This window comes from Propithecus coquereli, unplaced genomic scaffold (genome assembly GCF_000956105.1).
Source record: "Propithecus coquereli isolate 6110/MARCELLA unplaced genomic scaffold, Pcoq_1.0 Scaffold202, whole genome shotgun sequence".
Classification (NCBI taxonomy): domain Eukaryota; kingdom Metazoa; phylum Chordata; class Mammalia; order Primates; family Indriidae; genus Propithecus; species Propithecus coquereli.
Window position 1 is genome coordinate 1,894,930 of NW_012145190.1, and position 13,286 is coordinate 1,908,215.

Below are 13,286 nucleotides of genomic sequence, written 5' to 3' on the forward strand. Positions count from 1 at the left end.
ATTGCTTTATATTATCAAATATGTAATACCTAAAAAAGTGTATGTATGTATTAATATGTGCATACAGGTATATATAATGTCTATTAAGTTATGAAACATAATAAAATAACATTGGTGAAACAAACTGAAGAACTAGAGCATTAACGATAATATTATAGGGCAAGGCAGAAAAAGAAAAAGATCCGGTAGTCACAAGAGGCTCTGGACTTATGGAAGACTGTGTGGCAGACTTAAATACTAGACTAAAAACAGGCCATCCGTAAAAAGTTTGTACATGGAGCAGTGATGCCTTCCCTCCCATTCCCAAAGTATGTGTAAAATCCTGGGACCTTTTTTTTTTTTTTTTTGGTCTTTTCCCAATCTAAACAAATTGTAAACATCATTCCTGCTTAAATGGATACTGAGCAGTGTTTCTAGTCGATAAATATGAATAGCAACTCAAAGTTCTGAGGTATTAGGAACAGGCAGCTTGTTGCTGGTACTCCCACTTCTTTAGGACCATGCCTGTATGCCTCATCCCTTGACTTCTATGTAGTCTCATACCTCAGTGGGTCTCAATAGGGTAAGTTTCTTCCCTTTACCACTGGACTTTCAGAAGTTTGATTTTGGTGTCCTCTCTAAAAACATTATTTTAGATGTTACTAATGTTTTAAAATGAGACAATTAGTATTCCATGAGATTAGAAGTTTTGAAATTTCACAATTAGCAGTTGAGCTAAATCATGAAACCAGGTCATCCAACTCCACTTCCAATACTGTTTCTATTAATTCAGTGATACCAGTGTACAATTTGTCAGTTAGGATAGAATTTTGGTTAACAGAACTGAAAATACTAGTAGTTTTAAATAAGACAGAAAATTATTTCTTTTTCACATACGAGAAGTCTGATCTAGTTCACCTGATAGGATGTAGTATATAAAAGAATTTGCCTGGTCTTTATCTTGGGTTCCTGGTAGGAAGCTTCTAAAATCCTTGAAATTTTTAAAATGATAGGACTGCTTTTGCTATTCATGGACCCCTTGGATCGACTTGAATTTATGCTAATGAGATAATTCAAGTTGGGGACTGGCCACCAGGATGACCACCAGATGATTAGAAGGTTGAGGCTTTGAGCCAGCCTGACCTCCAGGTAGAGTAAAGGGGCTGGAGACTGAGTTTAATTGCGTGGCCAATATACAATGAATTGTGCCTATGTAATGAAACCTCTCTAAAAGCGTAGGATGTTGAAGCTCAGTGGAGCTTTCTGGTTGGTGAACACATTGATGTGCTAGAGGGTGCCACACCTTGGTTCCGTGAGAAGAGGGTGTGGGAACTTTATGTCTGGGACCTTCTCAGACCTCATACTACATACGTGTCTCTTCCTTTGGCTGGTACTGATCTACAATCTCTATAATAAAACTGTAATCATGAGCATAGTGCTTTCCTGAGTTCTGTGAATTATTATAGTGAATTATCAAACCTGAGAGGGTTGTGGGAACCCCTGAATTTGTAGCCAGTCAGTCAAAAGTGTGGTATACATGAGGTGATCTGAAGTGCATCTAGCACCTGCAGTGAGGGAAGTCTGTGGTGAACTGAGCCCTTAATATGTGGAATCTTCCCTAGCTCCAGATGGGATCTGCACTAACTCTGGGATTGCAGTACACCAGTTGTTTTCAGAATATATGGCATCTCCAAGAAATCATTAAGAACTTCTTCATTAAGAAGTTCTTTCCAGTTCTCTGCTCTGAAGCCCTAAGTGTGTCTCTCATCCTATGGTTCAAAATGGTTTCTATAGCACCAGCTAACATATTGACATTCCAGGTGGCATGTGGACACATTTAAAAAGGTGTGATGTCAGTTGTAAAACTCAACAAAAATCAAGCAGGTGGGAAGGGGTGGAGGGGATGGGTAAATTCACAGCTAACGGGCACGATGCACAATATCTAGGTGAAGGGCACACTTATAACTTTGACTCAAACTGTACAAAAGCAAATTATGTAACCAAAATGTGTGTACCCCCATAATATTTGGAAATTAAAAAAAAAGTGTGACCTCTCCCTCTTGAAAAGAATTTTTGAATTCAGGGCTTGATAGACTTTCTGAAATCAGAGTATTTGTAATTTGGTTGTCCTTAAGCTATATAAGTGCCATTACCAGAGAGAACGTTTTGATTGGCTGACATTGAGACCCACAGTCACTGGAATGAAGCCATCATTTTGGGGCTGGATTTTAGAGTGGGGGCTGTGATTGGTTAGGTGTATTTAGAAGTTTCATTTCCTTTGGATGTGAGGATCTTTTTTCTCTTTTGCTGCTTTCGAAATTCTCTCTTCATCTTTAATTTGACTATTTGCTTATAATATATCTTCTTGTGATTTTCCTTGTGTTGAACTTGACTGAAGATCTTTAATCTTCCTGTACTGGAATATTTATATCTTTCCCCAGATTTGGGAAGTTTATAGTCATTATAACTTTAAATAAGTTTCTGTCCCTGTTCTTTTTCTTCTCCTTCTTTAACTTCTTTAATGCTACGGTTAGCTATCTTGATGCTGTCCCATCAATCCCATAGGCTTTCTTCAATTATTTTTGTTCTTTTTTTTCCCTCTATTGTATTTTTTCAAACAATCTGTCTTTAAGTTTATAGATTCTTTCTTCTGTTTGATCAATTCTGCTGGTGACATTCTTTATTGCATTTTTTAGTTCATATGTTGCAATTTTCAGCTCCAGAATTTCTGTTTTTCTCTTAAATTATTGCAACCTCTCTGTTAAACTTTTTGTTTTGTTCAGTTATTGTTTTACTGTTCTCATTTAGTTGTCTCTGTGTTCTATTATAGCTTGCTGAGCATCATTAAAGCAATTGTTTTGAATTATTTGTCAGGCAATTCATAGATCTCCATTTCTTGGGGGTTTATTACTAGGAAATTATTGTTTTAGTGTTAATATGTTTCACTGGTTTTTCATATATCCTGTTGTCTTGCATTGATGTCTGCACATTTGGTGGAGAAGTCACCTCTTCCAGATTTTATAGACTGTTTTCAATGGGAAAGGACTTTCCTTACAGGAGAGTCCTAGTGTTGTCTGGGAGAGATGTGGCAGTTTGGGCTCCTGTGAGGGTGCAGTAACTTAGTCTTTGTGCTGTTCTGTCAACTTAGGTTGGCATTGGTGAAGATGAAGATTGCAGGGATTCTCAGCAGTCATGATTGTGGGTGTCAATAGCAGCAGCAAGGAATATTGGGTCTTAAGTGGTAAAGGCTATTGGGGTCCTCCCAATCTCTTTCCATCATGTAAGTTATGGTTGAGGGGATCAATTCTGGCACAGGGTCTAGCTCATGGGTGTGCTTACAGTTTTGGTAACACCAATGTCAGACACACAGCGTGCATCAACCATGGAGCCAAGGTCTAAAGCATAAACATGTATAGAGGGACAGTGCCTCTGGAGTCTGGAACACTGATGACACCAGTACCTGGGGTGCTGCATTGGTAACTATGTGTGAAGTGCAGGTGCTTCTGGAGTAGTTGGAAAGCTGGGGTCCAGAGCACAGGCATATGTAGAGCCACAGTTGCTCCAGGATCCAGAGTATGGGTGTACTCAGAGTTATAGTGACTATGGGTTCTAGGGCTCAGGCTAGCTCACTATTGCTATGGAACTGGTACTTAGAGTTTACATTCACACACAACAACTGAGGCTTTAAGGTGTGAGGCAGGGCTAGGCTGTAACAGCGGTAGCTCCAGTGTTTGAGGCACGTGCAGTGTTGGAGGAGGTGGTTGCTTTGGTCATGGGGCAGCACAACAGTGTTTCCTTCTTGGATGGTAGTGGTGCAACTGTGTTTCTCTCTCTCTCTGGGAACTCTAATTGTGAGGATGGCTGATTTTTACCTCAGTGGTGACAGATATCAGTGTTCTCTGCAGAGTGGGTTGCTGGGGATCACAGTAGCACCCATGAAATGGTTGGTAATGATAGCTCCTGCTCTTCTTCTTTGATACTAGTCATCTCCAGACAGCTCAAGTATATATATCTCTCCAGCAATATTTTCAGTGCTGTTATTCCATCCTCCCCCTTAATTGTTCCACTATGTTGCTGCAGGTTCTTAAATGGTCCCTTGAGCCCTCTTAAGGCTATTATCATTCATGGATAATTGTCTATTTGCTGTTTTTTGTGAGGGAAAGAGGTTTGTCTCTCCTATTCTGCCATCTTACTGATGTCACTTGATCTCTGTTTTATTTTACTCAAATTTTGTTTGGAGAGGATGCTGAAATGAACACTGTCAAGGAAAATATCTATCTATGGAGAAATCATACTAGTTTCTTTTAGAGTCTGCTGACTTCCTTGAAACACTTGTCCTTTGCTACATATTTTTTATTTTGATTGGAATGATCTTTCCCATGCTGGTTCTTTGTCATTTTTAAACTTGGTTAAAATGTTAACTTTCCTCAGAATACATTCTGACCAATCAATAAAGTAGATTTCTTCTTTTCTCTCTCATTTTTAAATGTATAGTTATATGCTTATTCCATATATATATCATACTTGAATGTCCTACATGTATTTATGTTTCTTAGAGTGTTTATTTGCTTAAGTGTCTATCTTCTTTATTAGACTTAAGCACCATGTTCACAAGAAGGACATTTATTTTGCATATATCTGTGATTCAGGTCTCATCATTATGGCTAAACCTATTTGGGATCAATAAACAGTTGAGTGAACTGATATTTCTTCTCAACCGTTCTAACATTTAAGGTTAATTAAAGGAAGCACTAATTCCTGAGGTCCACTTGCCTTATTTAATGACAGATTCTGTGTTCCTATCTCTTAATATTTATGTCAAATTAAAGTTCTGAAGGTCATTCTTTGGCTTGATTTATGCATTTTCAAGGAGAATTACTGAAAGTAATGTAAATACACTCATGATATTTCACGACAAACAGAGCTGGATCCCCATAGACACCTTAATCACCTCATTCCTATTTGTGTAAGATAAAGTGTTTTGTAGCCCTCAGAAGGTATGTATCCCCTGAGATCTCCATGACCAAATAATTACCTCCTGGTTCCTATTCTTCAACTATTCATGTTTCTACATGATTCCATCTGACTTCTTATTAGAGGGAGCAGCCCAAGAACCAGAGTTACTCTGACCTTTCATCTATCCATCTGATTGTTAATAGTCATCTAGTAGCAAAAATGTCCTTCCTCCAAACTGACATACTACTGAGAGACTGTAACAATGTCCAGGGAAAAAATTCCCAATAATAATGATGTCGATTGTGGTTATGATTATAACCCTTTACCAAGTATAAGGTATTATGGGGATTCTATTATTTTCTTATCAAAGCAACAGTCTTCAGGCTGGATATTGTTGGGGGACACCTTTTATTATTTCCTTTTTATAGATTAAGATATTGAGGTTCAAATGGGTTAAGTGACTTATCTGAGAAGAAAGAGTGGCAAATACTGGAGTAAAGTTCTTGTTAGTTGATTCCAAAGCCAGTAGCATTTTTCTCCTTCAATTCCTTTCTGCCTCTAGAGAACTTTAAGCCTTTTGGGCAAACACTAAAGAGTAGTATCCAAAAAAGATGTTTTCCTTCTTTCAAGGACTGAATTTGTGAAAGAAGATTTACTCACATTTGAAGGTGCTGGACTTCCATGTTGATTGCTCAGGGAGAAAGGTAAGCCTCTAGATCAATTCTACTGTCTAGCCATAAAGTTGCAGGAGTAGAGGTAATCAGGAAAATGCATCCAGGCAGCCAATTCTCCTTTGGTTTATTCAGAGATTTGGCTTGAATATTTTGAATAATTCTTTTGTTTGTTTCATACAACTTGAGTAACCTCAATATGTTGAGTATAGGTTGAATATACCTTATCAGAAATTCTTGGGACCAGAAGGGTTTTGGATTTCAGATTTTTTTGAAGTTTGGAATATTTGCACATATATAATGAGATATCTTTGGGATAAGACCCAAGTCTAAACACAAAATTCATTTATACTTCATGTATACCTTATACACAATGCCTATAGTAATTTTATACAATATTTTTAACAATTTTGTGCATGAAACAAAGTTTGTGATAAGTACTTATATGTGGGATTTTCGACTTGTGGCAAAATGTTGGTGCTCAAAAGTTTCAAATTTTGGAGCATTTCATATTTTGAATTTTTGGATTAGGGATGCTATATGTAAACACTAATGAGTTCCTATTGGAACATGTATACTTATCATGTGGCATAAATAAACAGCACAGGAAGGCCTTGAGTCCCTATTTTACAAAGTATAAACTCGTATTACTTTGAACAAGTTATTTAAACTATTTATATCTCAGTTTTCTTTTTCAGGGAATATGATAATATTAGTTATCTTGACTAATTCTAGAATTGTCAAGAGAATTGAACGGGATAGCAACTTGAATTTTTATTATAATCTGGAAGCCCATGCTAATATTTTTAAAAAGAGACAGGAGAAATGATGATCAATAACTGAGGAACGAATTAGGCTTTGAAACAAGTTATAGAACAGACTGAAATGGAAATGGACAAAATTACATGACACAACTAATTATTGGAATGAGGAGACCTGATTCCAAGTTCTAATTCTGCCACTAAAGACTTATCTGGTGTTGGACACACAATTTAGCAACGGCATCATGGACCGACTCTGATGGACTACAGTGTAAGTGAGATCAACAACCATCACATGGTTCTGGGCAAATGAGAAAACAATGCCCTCTCCTTGGGAATGGAGAATAAGAATATTCTGATCTGAACATAGTATTCATAAGTTTAGGTATCTTAGTCTACTAAACATCCTGAGGTCAGAGAATGTACCTTGTGCATCAACGTAGACTTGGCGATGCCAGGCCATTCGGTATGGCTGATGCACCATACTGAATCAGTGCTTATAGAAAGAATGAAAGAATGAACAGCATCCAGAAATTTATGTGGCTTATTAGTTAATATCACCAGAGGTATGTTTCTTTTTAACTTTTTGAAGATTTTAACAGGTTGGATGTGGTTATAAACGTTTGTGCATCCAGTTCTTGCCATTTAGTTAAGATCTGGAAAGGTAGGTTATTTGCACAAAGCCAAGCAAACTAGTAATGTTTTTTATCCCTAATTTCATGTTTTCAATTATCCACATTGACTTGCAATGATAGATTTAATTAATCATTCAATCAGTCAATTAAACAAGTTACTATTGCGTGCTTAGTTTAGGTTGAATGTAAAAGGCTTAATGGAATTTTTCTTTTTGACTAAGAGCTAAGACTTAGATTCAAAGTGACTTGGCTTCACATCTCACCTGTTCAAGTTAATAATTAATCTGATGATCCTGTATGAATCTTTTCTGTACCTTAGTTCAGCAATCTATAAAGCTAGGAGATTGGGATGCATTATCTCTAAAATCCTTTTTCTAGGGGCACTCTATTAACCATTAATTATTAAAAGTTGCACCCTGTTGTCATGGACGTGTATTAGGTCCAGAATTGCTGTAAAACAAACAATTGCAATACTGTGACATGGCACAAAATGGACACGCTGACTGATCTCAGCAGTCATCTCTCCATGCATCATTCTGACTTTGTTTTCTCACTGTTGCAGGGCAGCCCCGTACTTCCTAATGGAGAACAGTACAGAGGTGACCGAGTTCATTCTTGTGGGGTTAACCGATGACCCAGAACTGCAGATCCCACTCTTTGTATTCTTCCTTTTCATCTACCTCTTCACTCTGGTCGGGAACCTGGGGATGATTGGGTTGATTCTCCTGGACTCTCATCTCCACACTCCCATGTACTTTTTCCTCAGTAATCTCTCCCTGGCAGACTTTGGTTATTCCTCAGCTGCCACTCCCAAGGTGATGGCAGGATTCCTCACAGGAGACAAAATCATGTCTTACGCTGCTTGCGCCACTCAGTTCTTCTTCTTTGTAGCCTTTATCACAGTAGAAAGTTATCTCTTGGCCTCAATGGCTTATGACCGCTATGCAGCGGTGTGCAAACCCCTGCATTACACCAGAACCATGACAACAAATGTGTGTGCTTGTCTGGCCACAGGCTGCTATGTCTGTGGTTTCCTGAATGCCTCCATCCACACTGGGAACACTTTCAGGCTTTCTTTCTGTAGGTCCAATGTAGTCGATCACTTTTTCTGTGATGCTCCTCCTCTCCTGGCTCTCTCATGTTCTGACAACCACATCAGTGAGATGGTTATTTTTTTTGTGGTGGGATTTAATGTCCTCTTTTCTATCCTGGTAATCTTGATCTCCTACCTACTCATATTTATCACCATCCTGAAGATGCACTCACCTGAAGGACGCCAGAAGTCCTTTTCCACTTGTGCGTCCCACCTGACTGCAGTTTCCATGTTCTATGGGACAGGCATCTTTATGTACTTACAGCCCAGCTCCAGCCACTCCATGGGCACTGACAAAATGGTATCTGTGTTCTATGCCATAGTCATTCCCATGCTGAATCCACTAGTCTACAGCATGAGGAACAAAGAGGTTAAGAGTGCCTTTAAAAAGACTGTTGGGAAGGCAAAGTCTTCCATAGGATTCAAATTTTAGTTATATAGAATTCACAATGCTGTGTCATCCACCTCAGATTAATCTTTGCTAAGTCTAACATCTGGGCTTCCTCAGGGACAGTGTCTATGGACAATCTTTTTAAACCTGTGTATTGGTCATACTTTCTTTGTTCTTTAGGTAACTCCTATTTTTTGTTAAAATTTGGGCATTTTAAATAATAAAATGAAGCATATTCTAGAAATTATGTCTCCTCTCCTACTTAGGGCTTATGTATTTATTTAGTTTTGGTGGTGATGTTTATTTTTTTAATGATTTTCCTGGGTTACTTATGTTAATTCTGTATTATTTGTCATCTGTGGCCACTGAAATTTCTACTCAGTTAGGTTTTAGTGGTCACCTAACAATTGGACAGAATTTTTTAAATGCTTTAAACTGTTAATTCTCTGAAGCCTTACATATGGGCTTCGTAAGGAGCTTGTCTTTAATGTCCCAGCAGTTTAAATTCTGCCTTAATTTTCATTTACTGTTTGTTCAGAGCCTCAGAGTTAGCCAAAGATGAAATATTAAGTCCTTCTCAGGCCTTTTCTGGGCATGCATGGGGCCTTGCACAGGTGCATGATTTTCGTGATTCCCTAGAAATATATGGTAGCTTTTTGAGGCCCTGTATGGATTTATAACATCCTCAAAAATTTCTTGTAAGAATTTGGTCAGATTATTGTTTTTCCCAGCAGATATTTACATATTCAGGCAATTGCAATGTTAAGCAATTGCTGCACATTGCTTTGACAAACACCCTAGGATTAGGATTTTTCTGACTGTGTGACTTGAGTCAGGTGAAATAAAGACAAAACTGTGAATGAGTTTTTCCAGGGAGTTGGCAGATAGGTGAAATAGTGATAATACTCTGGGAATGAGGCCTTTTAGGAACCTCCAAACACATTTTCCTCACTCAGTGGCTGTTCAGCTGATGTTTTCCTCAGCTACAGTCTTTCCATATTTTTTGGTTTTTAAGGTTACTACAGAGCTGGGAAAGAATAAATTAAAATGCCACAAAGTTCACTCTTACTACTGAGATTCAGCCATTTTCCTTGAATTGTTGCAAGCCTTTGGTTAATTTCTAGAGTTTGAAAATTTGTATTATAAACACTTTTGCCTGTGTTGTCATTGTTTTCATGGAGGAACAGGCTTTTGGAGGTCCTTACTATGCCATTCAAAAGTGTTTCTCCCACCCTTTTTAATTTAAACTTTCTCTCTTATACACTTTCTGAGCACATTCTTTTTTTTTCACATAATACCTATAACTTGTAGTTATATATTTATCTGTGAGTTTAAGTTTTTAATGTCTCCCCATTAGACCAAGGACTATTTATGCAGAAATTATATCTTATTTTTTCTGTTCTGTATACTACGCATTGGGATCTAACACAATGGCTAGCACCTAGTTGGGACTCAGTAAGTACTTTATTGACTTAATGTATTTATACATAGATAAATGAGTATCTTCTCAAAGTCATGATAATTAAGGTAAATTGTTGAAAACAAAGTTGCCTGGGCCTTCTTAAAGTGTTTATTGTCCTTTCTCTTGTGAAGACAATTGTCTATAAACAACGAATGGGGCCCTCAACAGATACCAAATCTCTCAGTGCCTTGATCTTGGACTTCTCAGCCTCCAGAAATGTGAGAAATAAATTTCTTTATAAACCATCCTGTCAATGGTCTTCTGTTATAGCAACCCAAGTGGACTAAGACAGAGACTTCAACAAATGTTTCTCAGTAATTTATAGAAAAAGTTGACAGAAGATCAGTAAGAATAAGACTGAACATCATTGATCAACTAGTGCTAATTGACATTTAAAGAAAATATGCCTGACTCTTGGACTTGAGGTATCTAGGAATAGGTCTGTGGATCTGTTTCCATACTCCCAGGGCCTAATTGTGTCATTTGGGGGTGTGTAGGAGAGATTTGTGAGCTATATCACCACTGTTTTCTGTGGCTGAGTAGAACTCCATAGATATACATATACCACATTTTATTAATCCACTCATGTATTGATGGGCATTGGGTTGTTTCCACATCTTTGCAATTGTGAATTGTGCTGCTATAAACATTCTAGTGCAAGTGTCTTTTTTATAGAATGTCTTTTATTCTTTTTGGTAGATGCCCAGTAATGGAATTGCTGGATCAAATGGTAGTTCTACTTGTATCTCTTTGAGGTACTTCCATGTTGCTTTCCACAGAGGTTGCACTAGTTTGCAGTCCCACCAGCAGTGTACAAGTGCTCCTATCTCTCCGCATCCACACCAACATCTATTGTTTTGGGACTTTTTGATAAAGGTCATTCTCACTGGAGATAAGTGATATCTCATTGTGGTTTTGATTTTCTTATTTTAAGAAAATAGATTTTTCTTATTTTTTAATTTTCTTATTTTTTTGATAAGCACCTGAATTCAGTTTGCTAGGATTTTGTTGAGAATTTTTACATCTATATTCATAAGGGATATTGGTCTGTAGTTTTATTTTTTTGTTGTGTCCTTTCCTGGTTTTGGTATCAGGGTGATGTTGGCTTCATAAAATATGTTGGGGAGGATTTCTTCCTTCTCGATGTTATGGAATAATTTCTGCAGGATAGGTACCAGTTCTTTGTAGGTCTGGTAAAATTCAGGTGTGAAACTATCTGGTCCGGAACTTTTCTTTTTTGGAAGGTTTTTTTTTATTGTTATTTCAATTTCAGTACTTGATATTGGTCTGTTCAGGAATTCTATTTCTTCTTGATTGAACCTAGGGAGGCTGGTCTGTTTCTAAGAATTTGTCCATTTCCTCCACATTTTCCAGTTTATGTGCATAGAGATTTTTATAGTATTCATAGATGATATTTTTTATTTCCATGGCATCAGTTGTAATTTCTCCTTTTTCATTCCTGATGGAGCTTATTAGAGTTCTTTCTTTTCTGTTTCTCATTAATCTAGCCAGAGGCGTGTCAATTTTGTTTATTTTTTCGAAGAACCAACTTTTTGTTTTATTAATCTTCTGTTTAGTTTTTTTATTATCAATTTCATTTAGTTCTGCTCTTATCTTTGTTATTTCTTTTCTTCTGCTGGATTTGGGGTTGGTTTGCTCATCCTTTTCCAGTTCTTTGAGATGATTCATTAGATTGTTTACTTGTGATCTTTCTGTCTTTTGGATGTAGGCATTTATGGATATAAATTTTCCTCTCAGGAAGCCAGAGAACAGGAACTATAAGCCAGATCACACCACTGGAACAGTTTAGTTAAGGCAATTCCTCTGGAACATTCACCACTTCTGTCCTTTGACGCTAATACTTTTGGTCACTACTATCACAACTTTTGGACTCTGGCTAATGTCACATGCCACAGTACCCACCACAAATAAATCCTAACTATCCTGACTTCTGGGTATTATTAATTGTATACCATTGACTGAGACAAGTTTCTTTGCTGGTAGCTGAGTTGTGATTACTTTAAGTAGAATCACAATAAGAATGTTTTCATTTATATGGCTTCTTAGAACATTGGCACTGTTGTTTGTGATTTATATGTCTTAACTCATTTAATCCTGACGACTCTACAAATAGGTACTATTATTATTCCCATTCTATCTGCAAAGAAAGTGAGGCTTAGGAACATTAAGACAATTGCCATGTTCCAGAATAGTTTAGGCAGATTTAACCAGAATTTGAACCCATGCCATCCTTTAGAATCTCTTCTAGAGAGCTCTTAAACACTATTATACATTGTTCCACCAAGTTTCAACTACAAAAACTACAAAAAATAGGAAGAGTTTGGGTAAAGGACAGCTAGAAAACATGTCATATTTCTCCTCCTGATAGCCATGTTATAGTCTGTTTCTGTGTAAAAACACATCTGGAGATGATTTTTTGGTGTGTCCTAGGGTTTCTCAGCTTTGCCTGTATCTCAGTGGGTGAAACTCATACACTAAAGATGGAACTTTGTTCTCCAATTTGCTCTGTCAGCTTACGTAGTTCACATTTTGATTCTCCTCTGTCTTATTTTCAGCTTGTTACCAATAATTATTTAACATACACTCTAACCTCACAATTATGTGGTGAGATATTTGAAATAAATTTATAGTGGCTTCCAAGGTCCCTAAGGAATAAATGATTTATTTTGGAGATAGTGGACACTTTCAGAAATGAATGGAGGCTCTCTCATAAAAACACAAGATGTTGTAATTGGATTTTTGTATCTGGTATTTGTTGAAAGTTTACTGTGTACCAGGCTCTGTTTTAAGCACTTTATAAATATTAACTTATATGTTCCTAACAACCATATGAAGTAGCTATTATCATCATCTCCATTTTATAAGTGAAAGAACTGAAGTGCAGAGAAGTTACATAAACAGTAACCTTTTTTTTTTGAGACAGAGTCTCACTCTGTTGCCCAGGCTAGAGTGCCATGGCATCATCCTAGCTCACTGCAACCTCAAACTCTTGGGCTCAAGCAATCCTCCTGCCTCAGCCTCCCGAGTAGCTGGGACTACAGGCATGCACCACCATGCCTGGCTAATTTTTTCTATATATTTTTAGTTGTCCAGCTGATTTCTTTCTATTTTTAGTAGAGATGGAGTCTTGCTCTTGCTGAGGCTGGTCTTGAACTCCTGACCTCGAGCAATCCTCCCTCCTCAGCCTTCCAGAGTGCTAGGATTACAGGCATGAGCCACCGCACCCGGCCAGCAGTAACCTTTTTGATATGAATTTTGGGAAGGCATGCTGCCACGGGCCAACACAACTTACATACCACTCCAGCCTTATTTCCATT

The 13,286-nt window shown here is 37.5% G+C and overlaps 1 protein-coding gene across 1 annotated transcript; it reads left to right on the top strand.

Moving 5' to 3' along the window:
* Positions 1–7,567: 7,567 nt before the first annotated feature.
* On the top strand, positions 7,568–8,602 carry LOC105810004 (olfactory receptor 5B12). The gene has a single exon (XM_012643913.1). It carries the CDS (start codon positions 7,584–7,586, stop codon positions 8,526–8,528), a length of 945 nt encoding a protein of 314 aa, XP_012499367.1. The 5' UTR covers positions 7,568–7,583; the 3' UTR covers positions 8,529–8,602.
* The last annotated feature ends 4,684 nt before the right edge of the window (positions 8,603–13,286 follow it).

What these genes read in the sequence shown, in the direction of transcription:
- LOC105810004 (XM_012643913.1), top strand. Translation starts at nt 7,584, where the DNA reads ATGGAGAACAGTACAGAGGTGACCGAGTTCATTCTTGTGGGGTTAACC.